Source organism: Leopardus geoffroyi, chromosome A3 (assembly GCF_018350155.1).
Source record: "Leopardus geoffroyi isolate Oge1 chromosome A3, O.geoffroyi_Oge1_pat1.0, whole genome shotgun sequence".
NCBI classification, from domain to species: Eukaryota; Metazoa; Chordata; class Mammalia; order Carnivora; family Felidae; genus Leopardus; species Leopardus geoffroyi.
Window position 1 is genome coordinate 50107988 of NC_059336.1, and position 27302 is coordinate 50135289.

At 52.2% G+C, this 27302-nt stretch overlaps 2 protein-coding genes across 3 annotated transcripts in view; one reads left to right on the forward strand and one right to left on the reverse strand.

Moving 5' to 3' along the window:
• The window catches only part of PYGB (glycogen phosphorylase B), a 58871-nt gene extending 45261 nt beyond the window's left edge, over nt 1-13610 (forward strand). The window contains exons 13-20 of the mRNA XM_045443694.1: nt 421-522; nt 1268-1415; nt 4082-4140; nt 5785-5926; nt 7719-7926; nt 9315-9449; nt 10720-10786; nt 12140-13610. Coding sequence (XP_045299650.1) covers nt 421-522; nt 1268-1415; nt 4082-4140; nt 5785-5926; nt 7719-7926; nt 9315-9449; nt 10720-10786; nt 12140-12292 — 1014 coding nt within the window. The 3' untranslated portion in view covers nt 12293-13610. The remainder of the gene's footprint in view (nt 1-420; nt 523-1267; nt 1416-4081; nt 4141-5784; nt 5927-7718; nt 7927-9314; nt 9450-10719; nt 10787-12139) is intronic.
• A 2344-nt stretch (nt 13611-15954) lies between these two features.
• Nucleotides 15955-27302, reverse strand: part of ABHD12 (abhydrolase domain containing 12, lysophospholipase) — a 91742-nt gene continuing 80394 nt past the window's right edge. For both annotated transcript variants that reach the window (XM_045443696.1, XM_045443697.1), the window contains exons 7-13: nt 24958-25087; nt 23619-23656; nt 23068-23147; nt 21973-22055; nt 19114-19192; nt 17804-17931; nt 15955-16639 (exon numbers count right to left, since the gene is read on the reverse strand). In XM_045443696.1, coding sequence (XP_045299652.1) covers nt 16600-16639; nt 17804-17931; nt 19114-19192; nt 21973-22055; nt 23068-23147; nt 23619-23656; nt 24958-25087 — 578 coding nt within the window. In that variant the 3' untranslated portion in view covers nt 15955-16599. The remainder of the gene's footprint in view (nt 16640-17803; nt 17932-19113; nt 19193-21972; nt 22056-23067; nt 23148-23618; nt 23657-24957; nt 25088-27302) is intronic.

Genomic DNA, 27302 nt, shown 5'->3' on the forward strand with positions numbered 1-27302 from the left:
CACAGTGTGGGGGTATTTCCCCAGAGCTGGGCTATGAGAGAAAAGCTGGCCTGGAGCCAAGCCAAAGCAGATCCAGGGAGGAAAGCAGAGGTGGGGATGACAAAATGGAGGACAGTCTTCAGGAGGACAGGTCCTACAATAGGCAGAAGGCATGTATCCCCCTTTTTTTATTTTTTAATTAAAAAAAATTTTCTTTAATGTTTTATTTATTTTTGAGAGAGACAGAGTGTGAGTAGGGGAGGGGCAGAAAGAGGGAGACACAGAATCAGAAGCAGGCTCCAGGCTCTGAGTTGTCAGCACAGAGCCCAACGCTGGGCTCAGACTTACAAACTGCAAGATCATGACCCGAGCTGAAGGTGGCCTTTTAACTGACTGAGCCACCCAGGCACCCCAAGCATGTGTCCCTTTATGATTCTCCAGAAAATCGGGGAGGGTTTCCTGACTGACTTGAGCCAACTGAAGAAGCTGCTGCCATTGGTCAACGATGAGGCACTCATCAGGGACGTGGCCAAGGTCAAGCAGGTAGGCCCAGCATGGGGCGGCATTCCTGCGTGTTCCAGGTATCTGGCCCAGTGACCGCCAAGTCCATCCATCCCACTCAGCCCTCAGGTCATGGAGCAGGCAGGCAGATGGGTGCAGACCCCAGAGCAGCCCGGGCATGCCGTGGCCCCAAGTTCTGCAGGAAGAGCTCATTCCTGGGAGGTGCTCCAAAAGTCTATCTGGTCCTGGCGTCTATGCAAGGGTGTGCTGCTTGGCTGCATGAGAGCCTCTCCCCAGGGCAGCCAGCCTCACAGCCAGACAGGCCGGGGCCACTGGAACCCTCCAAACCTGACAGGTGGCAGCCTTGATGGAGAACTCAGTCCCTCATGAGCCTGTGTCTCTGCTGGGCTGCCGCATGGTCTTAGGGCCCTGAAATAGTCCTTCATCCTGAGTCTCCTCCCTGCTGACTGTCCGCATTTGTGTCCTTTATACCACACTCATGACTCCCTTTTATTCTGCTTTTCTTATCCTTTCGCAGGTTTGCCTTTTGGTCTAGTTTTCTGTTTATTTCTGCGACTCTTGGAGTGTGCCCACCTTCAGCACCCCATTCCCCCATCCTCCCTTCCTCAAAATGTCTCCACCCTCAGCTGTGGCCTCTAAGAGTCCCCACCTTGCTGCGTGGCTTGTGGAGGGACAGAGATGTCCCCTTGGCTCTGAGTGGAAAGCTGGAGCCTAGTCAGACCTTGGGGACTTGTGGGGTTCGACCATCTTTGTCCTTTCTCCCCAGGAAAACAAGCTGAAGTTCTCTGCATTCCTGGAGAAGGAATACAAGGTGAAAATCAACCCCTCCTCCATGTTTGACGTGCACGTGAAGAGGATCCATGAGTACAAGCGGCAGCTGCTGAACTGCCTGCACATCATCACGCTGTACAACCGTGAGTGTCCCTGGGGGCCACAGGGCCCTGGCTGCAGCCCTGCACAGTCCTAGTGGGTCCTCCGTGGCATCATGGGACTCAAAGGCTGGGCTATATGTTTACTTTAGTTTTTAGTTCAAATTTAGTTGTTTGTCATTAGACTTGTCTTATTTGGAAAGATTTTACTTATTAGAGACACTTAAAGTGCACTTAAAACAATGAAATAGAATGTGTTAAATTTATACACGTACCTTAAATTGTTCAGGCAGCATTCAATTATGAGAGCAAACATGAATCAAAGACCCCCAAAAGTAAATATGAATATTTTTTAGAGTTATAAATATAACAAAGCCTTAAGGAAAAACTTGTATTTTAAAATTTTGTAATTTAATGCTGTGACTATTCATTTTGAAAACCAAAGGAACCACAAATATTCTTTTCAAGATGCACAGCTCCTTTCAAGAACATCCTCCCATGCGCCAGCTACCCCCCACCCCCTGCAGCCCTAGTCTCTGCACGGTCTTGTGTACTTCCCAGGACCTGCCACTTCTGGGCCTGCTTTCCGTGGCGTCCCGTGAGTGCAGCTATTCTACCAGGCAGGTAGCTGGGGGCCTGTGCTCATTTCCACCTCACCATCTCCCTTGCCTGTGCACGCACGGTTCCTCCCTGGTCCAGCAGACAGCCTTGATGCTCTGCTGTGCCATCCCAGTCCCCAGCCTGATTTCTGTCACCACCAGCCGTCCTGCCCTGCTTTCCTGCTTTGATTTCCCTTTGGTTCACTACAGCCTTTCCTGTGGACCACGATCTGAATTATTGCTTGTTTAGAACATGGAGGACGGTTTGCAGGTGACGTTGCTGGCTTTACTTTCTTTCCTTAAGCATCTTTCAGGTCTGTCCTGCACTGTCTGGAGGATGGGGCATTGGTGTGTCGTGCTGTCCTGAGTACCTGTGCTAAATTTACTGGGCTGTGTCTTGGTGCTGAGCGTTGTGGGTCAGTTTTCCCTGATGCTCAGGGCATTCTGAATGCATCTACTGTGGTCTTGTATTATTTCTAAGAAGTTTTCTTGAAATGAATTTAAAACATTTGTTAGGTGCAGCTATTCTGGTTTTCTTCTTCCAGGATTCCAGCGAGGTGCATGCTAGGTTCCTTCCACCTATCATCTTCTTGTCTCTTCATTGCTCTCTGAACTTTTCTAAAGGTCTTTCCTTTTCTGCTATGTTGTCTGCTTTTCTTGTTTCCATCCTTTGTGTGTGCTGTGCTTTCTGTGTCTTGCCTCTCTCTTGGCTTCTTGTCACTCCCGTGTCCTGCCAGTTCTCATTTTGTGCACTTTCATGTCCTGTCCTCCCCCTGAGGTCTTGGTTTCAGCTCCGTGGACTCTTCCAAGCTGACGTCCATCACAGGTTGGAGATTTGGGTATTCTCACTGGGATGTCAGTTTCATTTCTTGTCTGTAGAAAAGCCACGTGTTGTGTTTGTTCAAATTTGCCTGAGCTGCACCTCCCAGGGCTACCAAAGGGGCTTTGTGGCACCCCAAGGCAGCTGCGGGCACCTCTCTGTGCAGCCGTGGACTCCTGTTTCTCCAAGCCCAGGCTGGTTCAGAAGGCCACCTGCCCTGGCTCCCCTGATTTCTGCCCTGGGGGCCTCTGCCCCAGGATGCCAGACCTTCCTCTTGGGTTTCCTAGAGGAGAGGGGCTGGTGAGGTCTGCCCTCCTGGCCCCCATCCTCCTTCCTGTGCCCCAGACACCAGCCCTGCTGACGGCTCCTCTGAGGAGGTTGGGTCCTGAGACCTATGTTCTCAAAGCCCTATTCCCCACCCACCCTGTAAACTGGCAGAACTTGTTCAGTGGCCTGGACTTTGTGTCTCTTTCCTCTTTCTGAGTTTTGGTGGAAGTGTAGTTTCTGTTTTATTTTTTCCTATTCTCTCTGTTGTTCTGTCTGATTTCTGGAAACAGGAGGATATCAGAACTAAGGCACAGCCATGTTCTTGGCAGAATCTGGAGTTAGTTCAGCCCCGATTCTCACTGCTCTGGCTGGTTCTTGGCCTCTGGTGAAGGCAGTGTAGGGCTGCCTCACCCCCCTGTGAAGACATCCTCCAATACCTCTCATATACGCTGGTACTGAAAGCCAGGGGCCTGGTGAGAACACCCTCAGTCTGCTGGGGCTGCAGGGGAGCTGACTGTTGTAACTTGACCCTCTGGCTGCCCCTGTGTGGGAGAGCTTTGGGATAGCCTTTCACCTCTTATCACAGTGAAGGTAGGGGGGCAGGGAACTTGGGGTCTCGCCTGACATCCCTTGAGGGCTGACAGTGCCATTACCATGATCTCAAGGTCCCCTCTTTGTCATGTACCCATCATGTGCAAAGGCCTTGACAGCTGGTGACTGATTGGATTCAAGCCAGGCACCTGCTTTGGGCTGTTCTGGAAACAGAGGTGCATCTTTTCCTGTGAGCCTTTTGGAAGAGTCTGTTTCTGGCCTCCTTCCTCACCATGGGATATAAATGCAGAATCTAGGGGGCTTGTCCCCCTTTTATAAGTGGGAATTCTTAATAGGCACATGGGGGCCCAGTGGCTGTGCCATGTCCCCTGGTTTGGGGTTGATCTCTGAGGATTCTGGTCACCACCCTGTGTCCCAAAGCAGGGGCATGTCTGGCTTCAGTGCCTTATCTGAATCTCTTGTTTGTCCTACAGGAATAAAGAAGGACCCAACCAAGGCCTTTGTGCCCAGGACTGTCATGATCGGGGGCAAGGTGAGGTGATGTTCTCTTCGCATCTTGCTTGATATTTAGCCTGAATGCACAAACCACCATGCTTTTTGTCAGTGCCACTGTGTCCTGACTTGAGTGCCAGCTGCGCAGTGGGCTGGAGACTGCAAAGGCTCAGAGCCAGCATACACACAGAATGCCAGAGGCCCCCTTCTTCCCCAGGTGTGCTTGTGGGCTGAGTAGGTTCAGTGTCCATCAGCTCAGCATTAAGAGGGAGCTGGATGGGACCCCAGCACATGAGAGTGGGGGTCCTAGCCCCAAGGGGAGTCCTCAGTGGACTTGTTTGCCCTCCATCCAATGCCTTTCCTTGTACAACCACCACCCTTCCACACCTGTGCCCAGCTCTCAGGTCCCAGCATGCTGCCCACTCACTTCCCTGTACTCGTGTGCTGAGTGGACATAGATTGTTGGCTGCTTCATCAGCCAGATGTATACCCATGGTGAGTGAGCTCAGCCTAGCTTTATTTCATTTTTTATTCACCGTGACACATGCTTTTGGATACTCAGTCACATAGTCCCAGTATGTTGCCATTACTCATTGATGGATGGGTTTTCTCATCATACTCTGTGCTCTAGGGCTGGTGTCCCCACCCTCTGCCACTTTCCCCCAAGAGCCTCATTGTCATCAGAGAACATGAGGACACTGTGGAGCACAGTTGTTTTATGGGGGCCTACCAGGCGGGGCCAGGCACTGTCTGCCCAGCCAGCAGCTCATGGTCATCTCCCCGAGTGCCTGCCATTTCCTTTGTTAGTATCCCAGTGTGCATTTCTTAGAGATACAGGCTTTCAAACAGTTTTTTAAATGCTAATTATTAAAATTTTTCAGCATAGACAAAAGTAGGAAGAATAGTAATAATATCCATACACCTATCCCAGACTCCGCTGGATCGTTCCAAATGAGTTCTGGACCTGGAATTGCTTTACCTCTAAGTATTTCACACGTGTTCCCGATGATGTTTTCCTCCAAAACCACAATAAGTACAGACCCTTTTGAACACCACCACATGATACCATCTTCTCACGTAGATAGTAAAGTTACAGATATCTGGAATAGTTTGTTTGAATCTGGACCCTGGCAGGGCCTAACCATGTAATTGCTTGCTGTCTGTTAAATCTTGTCATCAGTAGGTTTTTCCCCACGCCTACCTCTCTTCTTTCTCTGCAACTGATTTGTTACAGAGATTGGGCTTTGTGTCTTCCCCAGGTTGGCTTTTCTGAGCACATCTGTCTGGCATGTCCAGTACACCCCTTAGTTCCCTGTGTTTCCTGTAAGTTGGTGGTTCTAAAAGTCCTGCTTCTCTCATGTCCTCATTTCTGAAGAGCTGGCTAGAATTGGAGAACAGGTTTGAGGCTGGCAGGTTTCAGCACAGGCTGGGGCAGCTGTCAGGAGAGGCGCTTGGTAGAGCTGGGTCACGGGTAGACATCACACCCCACGGAGAGCAGGTTCCTCTGTCATGAAGCTGTCTGCCAGACTGCATGCAGGACATGGAAGGGGGGCCACTCAACTGGGTGTGACCTCAGTGATCTAGCATGGGGCCCCGGTTACAGGGAATGATGCCAGACCCTCCGAGGACCCTGTGCTGCCCAGCACATAGGTGTGTTCATGCTGAATTTCCCCTCCATCTCCAGGCGGCCCCTGGTTACCACATGGCCAAGATGATCATCAAGCTGGTCACATCCATCGGCAATGTCGTCAACCACGATCCAGTTGTGGGCGACAGGCTTAAAGTGATCTTCCTGGAAAACTACCGAGTGTCCTTGGCTGAGAAAGGTAGGCCCATGTTAGACAGGAAGGCCTGCCCCTGCCTGAGCACAGTATGGGTGGTCATTGCTGGTCCCAGACACCAGGCGCCCCAGCCAGAGGGAGACTTTGTTCTAGTAGTAAAAGGCTTTGGGGAAGTTCTCTGCCCTTCACATGTGGAGAATAACCCTCAACCTTTGTCTCTGTACTTCCTCACTTCTTCCTGTGACCTCATTCCTTCTCCTTGTTCTGTCCCAAGTTTTCTTTCCTGCTCCTAGAGCTTGCTCTTGCTGGCAGGATGTGCTTCCAGGGCAGCCTCCTCCCTCCCTTCTCCCACCCCCAGAGGATGCGTCTGCTGTCACCACCTATATACTCTCAAGGGCATTACCTACTTGTGATCTGGGCCGGCACCTGCCTCTTTGGTCCTTTCTGAGAGCAGCCCGAGGCCTGACAACCCAGCCCTTTGGTGAGAGTTCAGGCTGGGGCTGCTCCTTCAAGGATGTGTGCTGTCATCTGGAGAAGTTCCTGAAGCCAAATGTGCCTTGGAGCGTGGCTTTCCTGACCTGGACAGGCCTTTCTAAACTGGCCACTTGTGGAGACCCTGGCAGGAAGGTGATTTGCCCAACCAGATGATGGGAAACCTGAGCCTGGAATTCTGGCTCTGAGTAGTAGGCACCTCTGCAGCTCACACAGATCAGCTGCTGCCTGCTGTGCTGAGTAACGATGTGCAGGCAGACATGCTCCCCTCTCCTGACAGCTCAGCCAGGTCATTGAACCGTCTCTCTGGTCCCTCTGCTGTCACAGACCATATGCGGTTCAGGGTCAGTAATGTGCTTAGTTCTTCACTGAGCTTCTGGCACATCTTACTGTCCTTTGCACCTGGAACTCCCCCTCCTCACTGTTACATGGGACCAGCTGGCTCCTGGGTATCTTCAGAATTGGTCTTGGGGTACCTGGTCTAGGGCCTCAGAGCTGGGGTCTTAAACTTGCTGCAGCAATGTGTCCACTGTCACATTTGCTCGTGTCCCTCTGCCTTCAGTGTGGAGCTGCATGGGGGCCAGAGATGCCTGTATCTCTTTATCTTGGCTCCTGGGCTTGACCTTGAAGAAGAGCTGGACTTCACTCTTCACGGACCCTGAGTGCCAGTCACTGGGCTGGGGAAGCAGCATCAGCTCCATGGACAAGCTGAGAATGTGGGGGCAGGGATGCCAAGGCAGGGTGGGAAGATGAGGCTTTCCCATCCATCATGTCTTGGAGGCACAGGGAGCCCACCCTTTGGAGACACCTCAGGGCCACTGCATTTGGGTCATCGTTGTGGCTGGTTGGGCCCAGTCTGAACACAGCACAGAGTGACTCATGTGCATGTGAACACAAGGAAATTGCCTCTGCCTTCCTAGTTCCCTGGTTCTTTAAGAGTCCAGTTTCCTTTTGAAGTGCTCTGAAGAGACTTATGGGCTGATGGCATGAGACAGAAGTGCTGTCAGGATGAAAGAGAATGATGACATCAAAAGCAAGAACCAGGGGACCCCAGAGTATGGTTGGGCCTGGTCCCTGGAAGGTTCTAGAACAAAGGTCCTTTGCTACCTGGGGTCTTCTCTTCAGGAGTCACCATCTTGACCTCAGGCTGCCCTGGATCAGGAAGGGAAGCCCTTAATAGGTGGGCAGGGTGGGCTGCAGGGCTCAGGCCCATCCTGGAGTGGGTGGGAGATGGCACTTGCTCTGGGAACGCCAGCAGTGGGCGTGTGGTGTCTTGCACAGTTCCCATTGCTGCCATGCTGTGAGCGGTCTGTGGTGATGCACCTTCTTGCCCACCTGCTTGCAGTGATCCCCGCTGCAGACCTGTCACAGCAGATCTCCACTGCGGGCACTGAGGCCTCGGGCACAGGCAACATGAAGTTCATGCTCAATGGGGCCCTCACCATTGGCACGATGGATGGCGCCAACGTGGAAATGGCTGAGGAAGCTGGGGCTGAGAACCTCTTCATCTTTGGCATGCGTGTAGAGGACGTCGAGGCCCTGGACCGGAAAGGGTGTGTATTCCTTCCTGTGCCATCGGGGGCACTGCAGCATCCCAGACACTGCTTGGAGCACTGGGGGTTGGGGGTGCCAAGAGGGCTCTGGGAGCCAGGCCTGCGCTTGCTGGGGGAGATGCCCGCCTGGCAGGTGGGGGTGGCTGTGGGCATGCTGGCTGAGCCTGCTCCTGGCCTGAGCACCCCACCAGCTGTCCTGGGAGGCTGGCTTGGGTGGGAGCTGGCTACTCTGTGCTTGTCTCCATGGGCCCAATCCCTGGGGTCCAGAGTGAGTCTTTTCAAAAGGGTAGAAGGTTCTGGTCTCTGGAGAGAAAGCTCTGAGCACTCAGCCAGTGTGGGGATTTGGGGCTGAGCTACTGCTGAGATTCTCTGGCCAGATTCTGTAAAGTAACCCTTGGAATAGTTTCACGTTTGCAGACAAGTTGCAAAGATAGCACAGAGTCCTATAGACCCTTCTGCCATCTCCCCTGTTGCTTACATCTTCCTAATTAGAGTCATACGTTATCAAAATTAGGTAACCAATAGTGGTGCATTGTTATTTATTAACGTCCATACTTAGTGTTTCCCATGAATGTCCTTTTCTGTCCTAGGATCCCTTCCAGGGCACCCCTCTGTGTTTAGATAGCAGGTCTCCTGTCTCCTCTGGTCTGTGACATTTTCTCAGCCTTTCCTCATGTTTCATGACCTTGGACACTCTTGATCATGACTGTGGACACTCTTGAGTCTGGCCCTAGCCTGATTCTGAGCAATAATTAAAAAGAAAAGACAGTATTGCCTAATTGTCTAAAAGCCCTCAGGGGAGTTGGTGAGGCCTCAGGCACCAGCCGGGTGAAAACCCAAATGTCACCTAAAAAGTCACAGCTTAAAGGTGAGTTAGATGTCTCAGCTTGAGAGTACACTGCCCCATGTGCCCTTTCCTACCTGCTCCTTATTTGGGCTTTCTGCTCCATCCCGTGTCCTGAGACTGCATATCTGCTCCATGCTTCCCTCCCCAACTCCCTGATGGCCAAGGACTGTTGGGTCTGGTTGTGTCTGGTTTATGCTTCATTTCCTTCTTCATTGTCCCAGTGGCAGGGGGCAGGGTGGTGGCAGGAAGCAGGGGGCATCGTTAAGGGCAGGGTGCAGCAAGGTGGGGTGGAGATGGCATGCAGCAGGCCAGTTCTCAAGCAGCCTCCTGTAGGAGTATGATAGTGCCATGCCAGTGATTGTGTGTGTTCCAGCAATCACAAGGAGCTGGTGGGATTCATTCTGCACACCCAGCACATCACTGCAGGGCCCAGCAGCACTTGGGCCTGGAGCCTGGGGCAGTCTCGGACCAGGAAGGTGCCCAGTACAAACAGCCCTGCAGCTCACCCTGAAGGGTGACGCTTGGCCCCACCTCCCCACAGGTACAATGCCAGAGAGTACTACGACCACCTGCCCGAGCTGAAGCAGGCCGTGGACCAGATCAGCAGTGGTTTCTTCTCTCCCAAGGATCCAGACTGCTTCAGGGACATTGTCAACATGCTGCTGAACCACGACAGGTTTGTCCTTATGTCCTTCCCCACTGGCTGGTCAGATAGATGGGTCCTTCTGGTGGGCTCAAGACTGCACTTTGGGAGTGACCCTGGACCGAGGTGAGGCTGGCTCCCTACCCCATCCCATGGGCAGAGCCTCAGGCCGCCAACCTTGACATGCTATACCCAGGGCCTGCTGTGGTCTCTGGAGGTGCTTGAATGCTGGGGGACCCTGGTGGTAGGGATTGCTGGTTCATGATCTGGCCCTAGGCCCCCCCAGCACTGGCTGACCCCCGGAACGGCATGACAAGCAGAAGGTGGTTTCAGATGGGGCTGCCTGGAGGCATTTCCTGAGTCCTCTCTTCCCCGGGGAGAACAGGAGTCTGGGCAGGACACACCAGAAACCTCCGGGAAATGGGGGGTGAGGGGCACTGTGCCTCCACAGTCATGGTCCTGCAGTCCCAGCTGAGGCAAATGTTGGCCGGTGGTGACACAGAGTGGTTAAATGGAATTAACTTGTGACATAAAGTACGATGTAGTTAATGGTTTTTTTACAACACAACTATCCCTGATTATAACATCCACATTTACAGACTCACTAATTTACAGCAGGTCAGCAATGCCACTTGCCCTCTTTTGACAGTTCTTTGCTCCACCCTGTTGGTAAGAATCCTTGAATCTGGCAAATGCTGAGAATTGACCTCTGTTCCACTCTCAGTTGCCTTTGGATTGGCTTTGTCTATTGCTCTTCCCGTGAGTGCTGTGAGCTGGTGTCAGATCAGATTGTAGCTCCACACATACAGGGCTGGGAGCTGGGCCCTGGCTCAGTCTGTGATCAAGGAAAAATTTAGCAGTTTCATGAATTGTCCCTGTGACTCCATCATAAACAAAAATGCATTTCTGTGTTCATAAATCCTACATTTTTACCCACAACATCCTTTCTCTAGACCACCAATTTTTGGCCCAGTTAGACCTGGGAACAGATGGCTGCGTAGAGCCTCACTGTCATCCTGTGCCCCCTCACCTGGGAGATGGAGTCCGCAGGAAGCCTCTCAGCCTGTGCGGCTCTACCCCACATGCATGGAAAGGGTGCATTGGAAACACCCACTTCTTTAAAGAAACATAGGCTTAAAACAAGGATTTTATAGAATAGTACACCAGGACAAAAGTATTGCTCATTAGAGCCACCTCTGTGGCCAGGTGGGCTCTGTCATCCTAAAGTGTGAGGACCTGGATGGCTGGGACCTGTTTCCTGACCACCTGCCACGGTGGACCACCCTCTTGTCTCCCATTGCAGGTTCAAGGTGTTTGCAGATTATGAAGCATATGTGGCATGCCAGGCCCAGGTGGACCAGCTGTACAGGGTATGGTTCTCGGGCCCCAGAGCTGGTGGGGGTGGCCCTGGCAGGGTAGCAGTAGGGGATATCTATGAGGTCCAGTCCCGGAAGGTCATAGTTCACCATTGAGCTGCATCATGGACTCAGGCTGAATGGGGCTGCTTCCACTCAGACTGACCTAGCCGTCTCTCTGCTCGCCCCTGGTAAAGGCTAGTGCCCCTGGGACCAGGCCGCTGTCCACACTGGCATGTTTCCACGCAGCCTCCGAGCAGCTGCCGCAGAACACAAGTGAGCAGGACAGGAGTTTCCTTCCTGCAGACAGCAGAGGCAATGGGCAATGCCTCAGCCTGTGGTCTGCACTCCCATGTGGCTATGATCAGGAGGGTGCAGGGAGCAGATGTGGAGCCAGGAAGACTTGTATGTGCACACAGAAAGCCTGTGTTTAAAAATGAGAATGGGAATGCTTCCTTGGAAAAGTGTGAGCTTCAATGTTAAGTAGAGTGAGGGACCCATAGCTGTGAGAAGCAGCCTTTTTAGGGCAGGACCACTGCAGCCAGCTCCCTACTCCTTGGTAAAAGTGGACAAGGGAGGTCCTGTTTTCTGTGTGGAGCATGTGCTGGCCAGTGTCCCTGGGGAGTGGGTGTCTCCATGTGGGGTCTCGAGGGTGTCCCTTGGTGCCCTCTTCTCTCCCCTTTCCTGGGGGTGGGGAGGGGAGGCAGTGGGAGAGGACTCTGGCTACCATGGTGTGACTGCAGAGTTGTGGGTCGGATGGATTATTTCCCAGGTTCTTGGACAAGGCCTGTGGGATTTGTATTTCTGATTTGTTGCTGTTCTGGCCCCCACCCCCTGCCCTTAGGAAAGCTATCTGTCCTTCGGGACCCATGAAAGAATGGGGGGGGGGTGGGAAACTGAGTGACTAGGCAGGGCTCTGGGGGGATCCTTTGCTCCTCTGACCCAGACCTCAGCAGAGTGTGCCCTTTCTGGAAGACTCCTCTTGGTGCTGGCTCAGTCTAGGGGTTGTTGCCAGGCTTTGGGGGAAGCTGTGGATGGGAGACCACTTGGCCATTTTCCCTGGATCCAGCCAGTGGCAAGTACTCACCTGGAGGTATTTCTTTGTCATGGTGGGCCGTGCCCCAGAGGACGTGGTGCATTTTGAGGTCCGGGACCTTCTCAGACTCCTTGCCCTTGTATCTAATCATCTGGTAGCTTTTCTGGTTGGTGGGTCCCCCCATTTGAGTGAGCTGTTGATTACAATTTCCTCTTTGTTCATCAAGCTTCCCAGGGGCTAAGAGCTCATCTGGGAACAGTCCTGAAGTTCTGGAAGTGCAGGTTGTCTTATGTGGTGCCTAGGATTAACTCAGCCTCTCCTTCCCTCTGCAGAACCCCAGGGAGTGGACCAAGAAGGTCATCAGGAACATTGCCTGCTCAGGCAAGTTCTCCAGTGACCGGACCATCACAGAGTATGCCCGGGACATCTGGGGCGTGGAGCCCTCTGACCTGCAGATCCCACCCCCCAATCTCCCCAAGGATTAGGAGCCCTGGCAGTGGCCTTGCTTGTTTCAGTGCTGTTTCTGGAGGGCCATGGGGATCGTGGTGGTGGCTTGGGGTGGGAAAGGAAGGAAAGATGTAAAGAATAAGATGTTCCCAGTTTTCTGCAGGAAATTGGGGCTCACAGCACTGACCAGGGCAGCTGGCCCCGCAGCTTTAGCCCACCTGTCCCAAGGAGGTGGGGAAGGTGAAGCCACCTGCTGGGCTCCTCTGAGACCTTGCATGCACCTTGCAGTGAGCTTGTTTTTAGTTTTGAGCTTTTGGATTCTGGGGTCTGGGCAGGTAGCTGTGGCAAAGCCTGGGGAACTATGTGTTTCTGCACTACATGGGCTACCCAGCTGACCTCCCTGGCCCAGCTGTGCTCCTGGATGTGCTGGGAGGGTCCAGTACTCCAAGCCAAGTCTGCAACTGCTATGTAGGTGCTCTGGCCCAAGTTTCCAGACAGATCAGATAAAGGGGCCCTGGATGAGTGAGGGTCACATGGATGAGGACACCTGTGTCCGGCATTTTGGGGGTTTGGGCTAGGACAAGGCTGGCTGATGCAAAGTTAGCTTGGTTTTGCTTTTTCAAGAGAAAAATTAACTTCACAGGAAAATGAAAGTAGCTGAAGCCTTTTCTCGTTTTAGCAACTAAAAATTGTACTTCTGAAATTTTGTCCTGGGTTGGCCCAGCCCTGGGGGCCTGGGATGGAGTCATTGCCTTTGCTGGAAAGGCTGATAGCCCAGCCCCTGCTGCAGATCCATACCCGCCTTGTACCCCTGCCCTGTCCTGGGGGCTGTGTCTCCTGTCTTACACATGAGGCTAGTCTCCTGTCTCCCTCCCTGTCTACCAGTACAACCAAGGTGGTCTAGGAAAAGGACTGAGCAGGCCCAGAAGGGAGCCCACTTTTCCACTCTGCCTGGATGGCAGGCTGGTGGCCGTAAGGGTGGGTAAGCCCCTCTCAGCTGCCCAGAGGAGAGAGCCAGGAAGCAGCCTGGCACGCTTCACTGCAGGCTTATTGGAGACACGGGTGGGAAGCACCCTTCCCGAGGCTCTGCCTCCTTGCATGCTGGATCTCAGTGGCACAGGGCTCTGCCCTCACCCCGGGTCCTGACTGCTCACAGAACCAGGCCATGGAGGATTTGCTCACATGCACACTTCACCAGAGCTGCAGAGGTCTGGTGGGGAGGCCCACATTCCAGGGCTGTGGTTGAATCCATGACACCCTCTGCTGCCCCATTTCTTAGGCCACATGTGGACCCATCACTGTGCCACTTGCTGTTACTGCCTTGTGTGAGAAAATGATTAAACCTTCCTGCCTGTGCTTGGTTGACCTGAACTGTTTTATTCTGCGCTGAGAGCAGGGTGGGAGTTGGGTGGTGTGGGCCTCAGACCCTCTGCTGTAACAGCCCATCACTGTGGGATTAAGGACAGACCACATTCTCCTATCCCAGCTGTGAGTGGGACTTAAGAGTATGTGTGCTGAACTGCCAGCTCACAAAAGAATCGTCAAATCTGCTTCATAAACTGTCTTCTGCCACCCACTCCTGGCCCTGGAAAGTGGAATGCTCCAAAAAACCAGAGCATTTCCCCCTAAATTGTGTAGCTGCAGGCTGAATCAAAGTCCAGGAGAGACATGAACTTGGGGTTGTTACACAAAGAACCTGAGAACTGCAGGCCACTGGGGCACCATGGGCCCTGCTGGGGTGGTCTTGGGTCTGGGGACATGCTTAGTTTCTTTTTGTTTATTTTGAGAGAGAGTACGAGCAGGGGAGGGGCAGAGAGGGAGAGAGAATCCCAAGTAGGCTCCACTCTGTCAGCGCAGAGCCCTACTCTGGGCTCAATCCCAGGAATCGTGAGATCATGACCTGAACTGAAATCAAGAGCCACTCAACCTGAGACACCCAGGCACCCCCTGCATATTTTTTAAGTAGGCTCCTTGCCCAATGTAGGGCTTCAACTCAATGGCCCTGGGATCAAGAGTGGGATGCTCTACCGACTGAGCCAGCCAGGTGCCCCAGGACATGCATATTAACTGCAAAATTTACAGCTGTGCATGTCTTGATCTTTTTTTTTTCTTCAAGGATTGGTTTTGTAACCATCAGTGGTTACATCTGTCCTAGGCCATCATAGGTTTAGTTAATAGAAGCCAGCAGGTGGGGGTGTTTGGACCTGATTAGCTGACCCAATGGCCCAGCAACTGCCCCTCCAGTGCTTACTGCCTCTTTAGTGCTTTCTCCTCTTCAGTCCACCTGTCAAAATACCAACACTTGTATTTTACTTCATATCCACAGCCCACCCCATGAAGATCTGAGGCAGCTGACACACACAAAATGTTAAACAGGGTAAAGACTGGCTCACCCAGGGTGGGCTGGGTCTGAGACCACCTGCCAGCAGGTCACATCGTGTCACTGATGGAAGTGGGCTGGGAAGGCGGCTCTGTCTCAGGGCCTCTGTGATAGAGCCAGTAGAGGGTGCCATGTCTGAGGAAGGGCTGTCAGGTCCAATGGGCACAGTACGCAGAGCAGTTACACAGGAAGACACTACGGGATGGGGCCATGTGCCCCAGCTCTGAGAGGTGCAAAACATGCACCCTGGGGATGGGTTGGTGTCTTGCAGGCAGTGCTCACACCCAAATTAGATGCCAGGAGTCAGCAGGGAACCTGTCCAATAAGAGGAAAATAAATATTCGGACATAAACTGACTTTAGGAGTCTGTTCACATTTCAACCTATTTAAGAACGGTGTGATTTCCCCAACATGAGAATCACTGTAGGCAGCTTGAAGGTGCTTCATTAAGGAGGTATAACGAGTGTTGACCTCTGGGCCCCCTAGCCTGCCCACAGCTGCTAACAATGGCCTATGACCTTGAAGAACAGGTAGACTGGTGAACAAGGCCCTCCATACCCCCCAGGGAATTTTTCAGCTGCCAAGACTAGACAGTCCCAGAGCCTTAGGACCTAGGAGAAAGTCCCACCATCAGAAGAATCAGGTCCCAGGTGGGTTTACATCCTCTGGTCTGGGTCACACCTCTGTACTTGCACAGCAGGGGTAGGACAGTCCCCTGTGGGGGCAGCTTGAAACCTTCTTTCTTCTTAAGCCATGAACCTTCTCACTCCCAGGTTACTGAGCCCAGACGTAAGAATCTGGCCCTTTACCAGCACCCAGTGGTGAGAAGCAGGATTTTTAGAGGGTGCCAGGTGGAGGCAGCAGAACTGCAGGGGAGACTGGTTTGGCAAAAAAGCTGAATACCAAAAGAGCCACCCCCAGTGAATAATTGAGGTGGTGCTCATGGGCCAGAACTAGAAACCCTGCACTCCAGGGCCCCAAGTTCTTTCATGGACCCCTGCCAGGGCCTCGCTTGGGGTCTGTGGGTGAAACCCAAGAGCCTGCTGATCAATACCAGAATCCAGCAAGCTTGCTAAGTGTGAGGTTGAAGAGAGCCTAAATTTTATGCCATCTAACTCATCTGGAGAAACAGTGACCCCATGAATACACCTTTCCCTGAGACAACACCACTCCTTGAGTTGACCTCTATCCACATCTGGAAGAAGGGAGAAAAGGAATGCCCAGCGTCCCTAGCCTTATAGAGCTGCACCTCCTTCCACGTGGCTGGCTCTCAAAATGGCCTGGGGGCAGCTGGAAACATCACTGAGAACACAACAAACAGACCACCACCACGATTTTATTCTTAAATAAATGCTCAGTCTAAGGCCAGGTTAGGCAGACAGGTGGGCAGAAAGCAGAGGAAGTGCAGGTCATGGGCACCTCCCCCGCTCTGAGAGGTGGGGCCCGCCCAAAGAGGCAGGGATGGCCTATGTAGGCAAGCAGGGTGTTCCAGGTGGGAGGGGCCAGTCAAACCATTAGAGTCCATTCTGTGTGTGCCAGGAAGGGACAGATGAATCCATCTCCCCATAATCTCACCAATGGTGCTGGAAAGCTCAGCGTGGTCCCAATACCCCATGCTTCCTGCACTTGGCTCCCCATGCCCAGCTCAGGAAGTGTGGGATCAACCAGCAGGAGGCTGGCCTGCTTTGTCACTGTCTTCCCAACAAGAGCTCAGGTTGAGTGGCAACAAGAGGGAGAGGGGATCACATGCCTGCAATCTGTGTTTTCCACAAGGATCCGTGCTCCCAGCCATCTGGGGCAGGTGCCTCAGGTCTGCCGGGGCCTCCTCTGCCTGCCCCAGCTGGCATCCGAGTCCTCTCTCCAGGGGCATCGAAGATGCTGGCACCCCCTGGGCTCCAGAGTGCCAGGCTGCCAGAGCGAAGGAGAGGAGGGCAGAGGTCTTCATGCTCCTTTAGGCAGCAAGACTCAGTGCTGGCGCCCAGGTTCTGACTTCCCCAGGAATTCCCTAGACCAGGTGAGGACAACCATCAGCCAAACCCTGAGCCCACACCAGAGGTCCTGCCCCCTATGATCCTCAAAGGGCCCACCTGAGAAGGAGCCTGGAGGACCACCCCTACTCAGAAAGCCCGAGTTAAACAAACAGGTCACCAATGGCATTGGCTTGGTCAAATCCCAACCCTGTAGGATGAAGACCAGGTAACAGGCTACTATTCTTTGTTCTAAACTCTGAGCTATACTCTGGGCTAAATTTTCTGCATCATATTCCTTTTATGCTGGGGAAAATGACAACTCTAGAGCAAACCCACACACTCAGCTCACAGTCCCATCTCGGCAACCCAGGTCCATGATGCAGGAAATGGCAAACTGCTAAAGAAATGCAGCTTTGCCTCTGGACCTGCCAAGGCAGCCACAAGACAGCTGAAGTGTGATGGGATAAAATTCAAGATGGCTGATTCAAATACTTCCATGCTCAGCTGCCCCAAGAAGGTGAATTCGCACCTGGGCCGGGAAGTGGAAGGCTGCCTGCGCCTTAGGTGGGAGGCAGGGAGGCTTGGCAGCACCTGCCTGAGTGATGGAATAGGTCTCAGCACAAAAGCCTGGGCTCCTGGGTGGGGCCAGGCTGTGTCCAGTCCACATTGCCCTTTGCCACCGCCTTGCCCTTCAGGCTTGGGCTCTGCACCCAGGCACAAGACGGTTGCCCATGGCCAAAGCCCATATCCTGGCCCTGGACAGTGGCCATCATGACGCAGCCAGGAGCACAGCCTCCCTTCAAGAAGCAGCTGGGAACAAATAAGCTTTTGAGAGCTAGCCCAGAGTCTCCCAAGTGCTGTGTGCACAGGGGCAGTACCTGACGGGTATGTGGGAAGGGACTGAGGCCTGACCTACAGTGGCTGGGGTGCATGTCTACATGCTGGATGCTCCCCTGAGCATGGTGTCCATGCAGGCCGCACAGCCCATACCACAGGGAAATCACTGCCCTGTCTGATCATGGGAATGGTCCAGAAGGGAGGGGTGATAAACACTCAACCCCTCTCCATGGAGATGAAAGGCTCTTGAATCACAGTGACTCCTGGCCCCACTGAGGCAGCTTTAGAGGCTATGGCTGCTGCATGCCTGGCCTGAGCTGTCACCACCCAGGCGAGTTCCTGGTGAGGGGAGAATGCCTCACCTCAGTATCCGTGGGAGCTCAGGGCTCTTGTAGATATACTTGTGCCTGTAGCCGAGGTCTGAGTGAAAGGGAATAAACTGAACTTTGAAGTCTCGGAAGCTTCGAGATGGAGCAGCGATGTTGTAGAGCTGGGATGAGGAAGAGATGGGTCAGCACCCACAGATGGCAGCCCTGTGGGCAACCTGCCTGGTGGTCTCCCCACTATAGAGACCAGTGAGTGGCTGCTGCCTCCAAAGAGCAACCCAAGCTCCTAGCAAATAGCACTGCTGCAGCCTGCACGGCCTGGCCCGGGGAAAGGGGTGCTAGCAGGAGCCCAGCCCAGCCTCGGCTCCTCGGCCTGACGTTTGAGACCCTCTGTCCTCATGCCTATCTCCCAGATGGCCTTTCTTCAGGGGGCGGCAAGGCGGATGAGCCCACATTATGGGAAGAGCTACCTGCTGTGCAATGGTATGCTGGCCAGAGTGCCCGGAGAAGTCCCACTGGTGGAGGATGCTGGGCATCCACCTCAGACTTCACTGTGTGCCGGGGTCAAGGTCAGTCAGCAGGTTGGCTCACAATCCCTCCCACCCTGGAGACTGCTCGGCTCTGTGGGTCTGGGTATCTGCTGCTGGGCAGTCCTGTGTGCCTGCACTCTCTGAAGGGAGGGGACCTGGCCCTGCTGGAACTTGCTGGCACCCGGGCCTCACTCCCTCTAGGCTGCCCCTGTCCCTCACCATCACCATGCCAGGTGGTGCTCTCTCCATAGCACTCTCACTTACAAATCTAGTGCTGCTTCCTGGCAGCAAAGGCAAAGCAAACTCAGCAAAAGCAAACATGGAGACCCCACAACAGCATGGCATTTCTGTCATCAGTCCAATCCCAAAAACAAGAGAACAGACAAGAGCTCTGTATGAAGTCTACTGACTGAGACCCCCATGTTGGAGCCAAGGTGGGGCCACATCCTCCTCCTTGAGAGTTCTTTCCCTCCAGCCAACAACCAGTGAGTCCTCCTGCTGAATACCAGGTAGTGAAGTCCCTGTCACCCCAAGACCTCTGCACAGGGACTGGGAGCCATCTGCTTACTTCTCAGGTCTCCTCTGGCCATCACCAAATATGCTGGTAAAGACGTTCACACCCTCAAACTTACCTTTGCTGATAAGGCATCAACTGTTGGCCTCCACCCCAATCCTGCTGACCTCCCCTGCTGTTCTCTTCCTCACAAGGGGCACCTGCCAGCAGCAGGACTCCCTCCACGTCTGCCTAGGCCCAGCTGGCCCAAATGGGAGCCTGCTAGATGCCTGCCCACACTGGGGGTAGCACCTGATGCCCACCTTTCTGCCGAGCTGGAAGGGCACAACTGGGTCGTCCTCAGCATGCAGGATGAGCAGGGAGCAGGAGATGTGCTTCACACTGTGGGAGGAGAAGGCACTAGACCAGGACCCTGGGAGTCTCTAGCCCTGCCTGTGGTTCAACAGCTACAATTCTGCTAGGCTTTTCAATAGAGAACTAAGTTGATTTCTCATATATCTCTACCAACATCTATTCAGTCAAGTCTAGAGATGGATTCGCTCACCAAATCTGGCCCCTCCCTGTGTATTTTCTGAAAATTGAAAATAATTATTTTTGCCACTAGACATATTCTTTAAAAGTTATAAAACAGGGACACCTGGGTGGCTCGGTCGGTTGAGTGTCTACTCTTGATTTTGGCTGAGGTCATGATCTCAGGGTCTCAGAAGCCTACTTAAGATCCTCTCCCCACCTCCCCACTTGCACATGAACACACACACTCTCTTTCTTAAACAAGTTACAAAACAGTATTTACATACCAAATAACTTAGGTGGTCCAGGAAATTTATTGCAAATGAATGCTACTAGCAATATGTTGGTAAAAAAGTCCATAACCTTAAAAGGACATTTAAGGTACTCCTGAATGTTTACAAATAAAGTAACATTTTCAATAGGTTCACATAATTCAAACCCTCCAATAAACCACATAATGGATGGGCTGTGGGACTGGATAGGCCCCGGAGTCTCTTGGCGGCCCCTCACTAAGCTCTCAGGTGAGCTGGTAGATATGGCACCCACCTGGTCCTGGTGGTTGCATTCTGATCTGGGGGCTCCATGAGGGCAGCATTGGGCAAGCCTGCCACCTGGCAGGACCTGGTCCAGGAGGCCTGACGCCCCACCAACGCCGAGCCCAGACAGCAAGTCTGCGCTTCTGCTAGTGGCACACCCGTATGCCCACTCTCCCCCTGTTCTGCTTCCAGGGAGGAGCATTTCTGGTGTGCAGGTCACACTGTGATAGTGGAATGGCTCATCTTTGCAGAATTTCCCCAATAAGTAGTATGTCCTAACCTCTGCCCGCTCTGGGAAAGGCCTAGTTCCTATGCTGTCACCTTAGCAAGTATTTGGCAACCAAGCTGCCCAAGTGGGGGCTCCTGACTTCCAGTGGGTGAAGTAGTGCTGGCCCCCTAATGCTCAGCTGGGAGCGGGACCCAACACTCACTGTGGTGCTTGTTGTTGTGGTTTTAGAAGCAATCTTGCTTATTCAGATAATTCTTCTTTAAGTTCCTAAACAATAATATTTACAAACCAGCAGGTTTGGGGTTATGTTTGCTCAAATTTTAGTTTGTTCTATTTTTAGAACCAAAACACACAATTAAGGGGAAAAATATTCCATTTTTTCACATTCTGTTTCAAAGTGTAGACTTTAAATGCTAACTGAACATTTAGATAAGAATTTTTATCCTTTCAATTTTTTTTGAAGAGATTAAAACCCATGAAATAAAGATATCACAAAGACAACGTCAACAGAATCTGAACATTGCTCAACGAAAGAATCCTTAAGTAGAATTTTTAACTGCTGGTTGACCTAACAGAAATTTTTTTTTTTTTTAAATTTTTTTTTTTTCAATGTTTATTTATTTTTGGGACAGAGAGAGACAGAGCATGAACAGGGGAGGGTCAGAGAGAGAGGGAGACACAGAATCGGAAACAGGCTCCAGGCTCCGAGCCATCAGCCCAGAGCCCGACGCGGGGCTCGAACTCACGGACCGCGAGATCGTGACCTGGCTGAAGTCGGACGCTTAACCGACTGCGCCACCCGGGCGCCCCAGAAATTTTTTTTAATCAAGTATTCTTTCTTATTTTTTTTTTTTTTTTTAATTTTTTTCAACGTTTATTTATTTTTGGGACAGAGAGAGACAGAGCATGAACGGGGGAGGGGCAGAGAGAGAGGGAAACACAGAATGGGAAACAGGCTCCAGCCTCTGAGCCATCAGCCCAGAGCCTGACGCGGGGCTCGAACTCACGGACCGCGAGATCGTGACCTGGCTGAAGTCGGACGCTTAACCGACTGCGCCACCCAGGTGCCCCTCTTTCTTATTTTTTTTAAGTTTATTCACTATTTTGAGAGAGAGACAGAGAGAGTGCAAGCAGGGAAGGGGCAGAGAGAGGAAGAGAGAGAGAATCCCAAGAAGGCTCCATGCTATCAGCACAGAGCCCCACTTGGGGCTTGATCTCACTAACCATGAGGTCATGACCTGAGCTGAAACCAAGAATGTTTAACTGACTGAGCCACCCAGGTACCCTTAGAAACATTTTTTTTAATGTTTTTTATTTATTTTTGAGAGAAAGGGAGACAGAGTGCGAGTGGGGGAGGAGCAGAGAGAGAGGAAGATACAGAATCTGAAGCAGGCTCCAGACTCTGAGCTGTCAGCAACAGAGACTGACATGGGGCTCAAACCCACAAACCATGAGATCATGACATTAGCTGAAGTCAGACGCTTAACCAACTGAGCCACCCAGGCACCCTACCCTTAGAAATATTTTTAATAATGAACTTTGTAACATCTTTCTATAACCAAACATAAATCAAATGGGTGAGGCAGTCATTTTTTGAGTAACAGTTACTATTACTGCTTTAGAACCTGTCAGAAGTTCTGGTTTTGGCGGACTATTCACAAATAAAACAACTATGTGGGCATGTTGTCTTTCTATTGCTTTAAAGCCATAGTCTTCAAATCCCCTTTCTCTAAGTTGCAGCTGTCAGCCTGACCTGCCCTTTATGAAGGTCAAATGGTTAGAGAAGAACCCCCAGTATTCAGAATTCCATCCTATTTAATTAAAGTGACTAGTCCTGGGGGTGCTTTTCTAAATTCAAAAATGAGGTTTTCTACCACAGTACTCACTTTTCATCATTAGCAAATTTAATTCCACTGCTTGTAATGGGGTCGAGGAAGAACCAGTCAAACCCAGGGAAGTATCGATATATCTGAAGGCGACATGGAAACAACGTGCAGAAGCATCAATTAAAACAGCCATGGAGAAGTCAAGGGTGTTGAGTGCCCAGGGGTCTCCTCTGCTTCTGAGCTGGCTGACCTGTTGCCCCACCAAAGCTGTGCTGGGGTGCCCTGCCACCCTTGTCCCTGGACCACAGACTCCCTTCTAGAAGGGCCCCTGGACTGGCCATAGTGGGGTTGCCCACAAAATGGGCTCCCACACCTCAGACCAGCAGTTGGGACTGGCTCCGAGACCATACTTCCCACAGACACCAGGGCCTCCACCCCTGGGAAAACAGGGATTCATGTAACTTGGGCGAAAGCAACATCAAAGAAGTAAGACTATATAAAGGACTCCTCTGGTCTGCAACAGAGCAGCATGAGGTCAGGTGGTAAGCCACCCCCTCCAACCCCCCCCAGAACACATGGTCAGCCAAGAAGCAGTGGGACAGAAGAAGACACAGAGAAGCCCCAGAGGATCCAAGGCCTTGATCCTGACAAGTAAGGAGGGCCTGATTCACTCTGGAATCCCCAGTAGGGTTTACCTGGGGCATCACCTGGAGACACGACTGGGAAAGCCTGGCAGCTTGCTGAGCACCATCCATGTGGACAGAGAGCAGGTGCACCCACCAGCTCCATGTCTGGGGAAGCAGCCAGGATAGCAGCTACCAGCCCGGGCTGGACCCCATGGGGCAAAGATGCCGGGTAGGCAAACCATGCCACAGAAACAAGGCCTCCTCGGGGTCCTGCTGCCCTTAGATGACCCAGCTGTAAACCCATCCTTCTCCCTGGCCGTAGAGTTTTAACATTCCCGGACAGCTCTGTAGTCAGGCCAGTGCCCCAAATTAAACAAGGATTAATTTTTAATAAAATCTATATTCATTAGAATATTTAAATCATATTTTATCATTATTTTCACTTTATACTTATTTACATAAAAGTTTCCTTTATAGTAATTATTTTAATAATGAAACTAGGCCAATTTTTAATAATATCTGTACTTGCCACTGAGAACGGATGGCTCTTAGCTTCTTCACGGATATTAGTGAATGGAGATTCCAATATAAGAGCATCGGGAGGCGTCTCTAGATAAATAAAACAAATAGGGAGCTCTGAGGTGGGCAAGAAGCCCCCATGGGGGAACTATGGGAGGGACTGGACCATGGACCCCAGGTGCCCACCCAGCCAGCCTGCATGGTTGGTGCTCGGGAAGTGCCCATGCAAGGGGCCCACACAGGGAACACTTGGGTGACCATGATTCGCTCCCCAAACCACACCTCCTAGAACTGTGTATCAGGAGCCCAACCCCTGAGGAGACTCTGCCAGCTACTTGAGAATCCATGGGGAAGGCAGGCCTGGTTCAGCTGAGGGTCTGCCCAGACCCCGGCCTCAACGCCCAGCCCACAGGACTCCGAGAAGACACCAAACGCTATTGCTGTGCCGCTCGTCCCTCAGCACCCACCTCTCAAACATGCTGCCTGCCCTGCCCAGGCCCCAAGACCAGGAGGAGGCTGTGCCCACACAACTAGGACTCGCATTGACACACAAGCCCCTACCTCGCTCACAGAGGCGCCGCACCAGGTTTGTTGCCACTCTGAGAAGGGAGGAAGAAACAGTTCAGTTGTATGATGACAAAAGTTGTTTTAAAGGAGACTGTTCTAGGGGCGCCTGGGTGGCGCAGTCGGTTGAGCGTCCGACTTCAGCCAGGTCACGATCTCGCGGTCCGTGAGTTCGAGCCCCGCGTCAGGCTCTGGGCTGATGGCTCAGAGCCTGGACCCTGTTTCCCATTCTGTGTCTCCCTCTCTCTCTGCCCCTCCCCCGTTCATGCTCTGTCTCTCTCTGTCCCAAAAATAAATAAACGTTGAAAAAAAAAAAAAAAAGTTATAAAGGAGACTGTTCTAGTCTTGAAAGTGGCCAGAGAAGAGGTAGGATCTGTGAAGTGGTTGGTGGGGCTCCAGGGGTGGGGGAGGGTGTGGACAAAGATGCCCCAGGACTGTGGTAGGCCCTGCTGCCCCTGCCATCAGCCAAACCCTCTGACAAGGATGGCGATGAGAACCCCCAGGGCTCTTGCTGTCCCATGCAGACAGCCACGGCAGGACTGCCTGCTCCTCACTCTGCCCAGGCTCCTCTCTGCAGGCACGCGGTTCACTCTCCCCGGCACTTCCCAGCCCATAGAACCCACCCAACTGCAGCACATTGTCTGAGGTGAGAAGCAAGGGGACAAGGGGGCCACAGCCACTGCACCCAAAGGAAAGGCTGTTGGAAAAGGGACAGCTGCTGAAGGTCTTGGGACTCTGGGCCTTGAGCGCAGTGCTCCTTTTAGAAACACTCTGGACCTTACATCAGCAGAAGTGGTTCAGGCGGCCCCAAATGGAATATTAAACTGCTTCTCGTCTTGGCAGATGTAGGAAGGAAAGCACCCACTGCTGCCTCCCCAAAGTTCTCTGGTAAGCCAAATACAGGCTAAATGCATGCCATCAAAGCCCCGGCACTCAGGCTTGCCAGCCAGCACCTGCCCTCCAAAGCCAGGAGATGCAGAGCTCGAGTGCATCCAGGACTCCAGCCCTGTCCCGTTCTGCTCTGAAGACCTCTCCCTGAGGCATACTTTTATGGCAAGTGTGCCCATCCTGCCTGCAGAGGGAGATGGCCACCCCACGACTGCCCATGTGTGTCTCAAGTCACTTCTTGGGTTGAGGAGTTAAAGTAGCTCAAACTCTTCATGGTCTTCTGTGGTGCTTGATCCCCTGCCCCCACCATGGGAATGAGGGACAAGGCTTGCTGGGACTAAGGGTGTCATCGGATCCAGAAGCCACTAGGGCACTCTTTGAGAGATCAGGTAGTAAGTTGCCCTGTGAAAACCTGTTCCCCCAAGGCTCTATCACGCTGCAAACTCACCCAGTGCCTAGGGAATGACCCCAAATATATACAGGGTTGTCTCCACTTCTTGCTTTGATCCAGTCAAAAACATGGAGTGCGTCATACGTCATGCCTCGCTCCGATGGTGTTCCTACTGAGTCTCCCCACCCTGGATGGAGAGGAACAGCAAGTAGAGGAAGTTAAACCCAGCTCGTGGAAACTCTTGAGGAGCAGGCTCATCCCTTTCTTTCTCAACAGGCAGCCCAGGGCAGTCTGGGGCAATGGAAGTCTCTGCTACCACAAACTATAGCCCCATGTGCAGGGTGTCTGGACAAGCCTACTTCTACTTCTCCCACTTCCTCACAACCCGTTACAACCCCTGAACCCAAACAGCCATCCACACACTCTCATCCTAGTCCAGATGAACAACTGTAGACGGGGGCAGTCTGACACAGATTCCTGCAAGCAAAAAGGACAGCAACCTCCCCAATGCTCAGGGCTTGCTGGTGGCTGGCCCAAGATGAAAGGTCAGTGAGACCCCAGCCCACCCAGGAGCCTCTGTAGGACAGAGCATCCCAGGGGGTCCCTGGGCCCAGTTTGGACTCCACGCCACCTATAGCCCAACTAAAGACAGATGTGGGAAGCCAGACAAGGGTGTGAGGGAGAGGGATGGATTCCAGGCTCAAGGCAACTCTGACCCAGAAAGGGAAGGGGCTCTTAGCATAGCAGAGGAAAGCTAACCATCTGTGCCCCCAGACTGTATCTTCCCCCAGGGCCCTCCCCCTGGGCTCTTGGAAAGGGCAAGTGCCACTGTCATTTCCAGCAACTCAGCAGTGAGTCACCATCAAATGATCTGAAAGCACCACAAGGCTCAGAAAAAGCCAGTTCTGCTGCATAAGCAAAACCCACAGTTCGTGTGTACATGCCACCTCCCCTGGGCATCCCAAATGCCAGATTAGGGAAAGGACTACGCAGGAGATAATGCCAGACTGAGAGGCTTAGGGCATGGATGGGAGGATGGGACCCAAGGACAGGAAATGTGGAGACACAGACAGACAGAGACCAGGATAGGGAGACACAGTCAGAGGGTGGGCTTAGAAATGCAGAAACTCAGTGAGAACTGGAAAGAAGAAGTGCTATGAGGGATTTCACTTCCTGGTAGAAACACAGGGAGATGAACAAGGATGAAGGCCACCCCTTCTCATCACCCTCAGTTCTCCAGCACTCAGCAAGAACAGAAAACCCTTTTTAGCATGGAGAAAAGGATAAGTGGGTGAACTACTTTCCAGATCCTTTATCTGCAGTTTTTCCCAGCACAGAATTTTCATCATGATGGAACATTCTTCTGTGAAAGAATCATCCCTGTTTTAGGCAGAATAACGGCCCCCCCTCATCCCTGGAGCCTATGAATATGTTAAATTATGTGACAAGCAGGGGGACTGAGGATGCAGAAAGAATTCAGGCCACTGATCAGTGAACTGATGGGCAATTATCAGCTCACCCACATGGGTACAAAGTAATCACCAGGGTCTATATAACAAGTGAGAGAGAAAGACAAAAGACAGGGTCAGAGTGACCAGACCCAAGAGGCCATGAGTCAAAGAACAAGGACAGCTTCGAGAAACTGGAAAAGGCAAGGAATCAGATTCTCCCAGAACCTCCTAAAGGGACTGGCCCTGCCAACACCTGGTATTCAGCCCAGTGGCTAAAGATTTTGTACTTTTGACCTCCAGAACTGCAAGATAATAACTCTGTGCTGTTTCAAGACATCAAGTTTGTGGTAATTTGTTACAGAAGCAAGAAGAAACTAACACAACCCCCATATCCTCGCCGTGAGGGTATTGACACTGCTGCCCAACCCCACAAGATCAGGCTAAGCTGGCCAAGCAGCCCTTTGACTTCTGACCTCTGCTGTTGAGACTACAGGAGGCCTATACTTCTCCCAGTCAACACAAAGTATTTTCCTGGCTCACTAAGGTGCACACATCAAACTGTGGGTTTTCAATCTCTTCAGGGGCAAGCCCCCTGATTCATTCAAGAAAGAAAATATATTAAGGGGCAAGAAGAAGAATCTACCTTCTCCTAAGAGTTCTTTTTCCTGCTTTCAGAACTTCAGCAAGACAAGCTCTCCTGCCTATAAACTGTGTCTGCTGACCAGCTTTGGGGGGTTTTGAATCCAATAAAGAAGAAAAAAGACAGTATTTTCTACACTGAAAATGCTGCTGACAGAGGATATATGCTGGGGTTCCAGGCACCGGAGCCTCCATTTCAGGAAGGATGCCCTGCATCTGTGTGAAGGACACACACGGTCCCTCCACCACCTTTCCACATTTGCCATCACCACAGGTTGGGGCACCACAAGCTGCTAGCACTGTTTAAGCCTC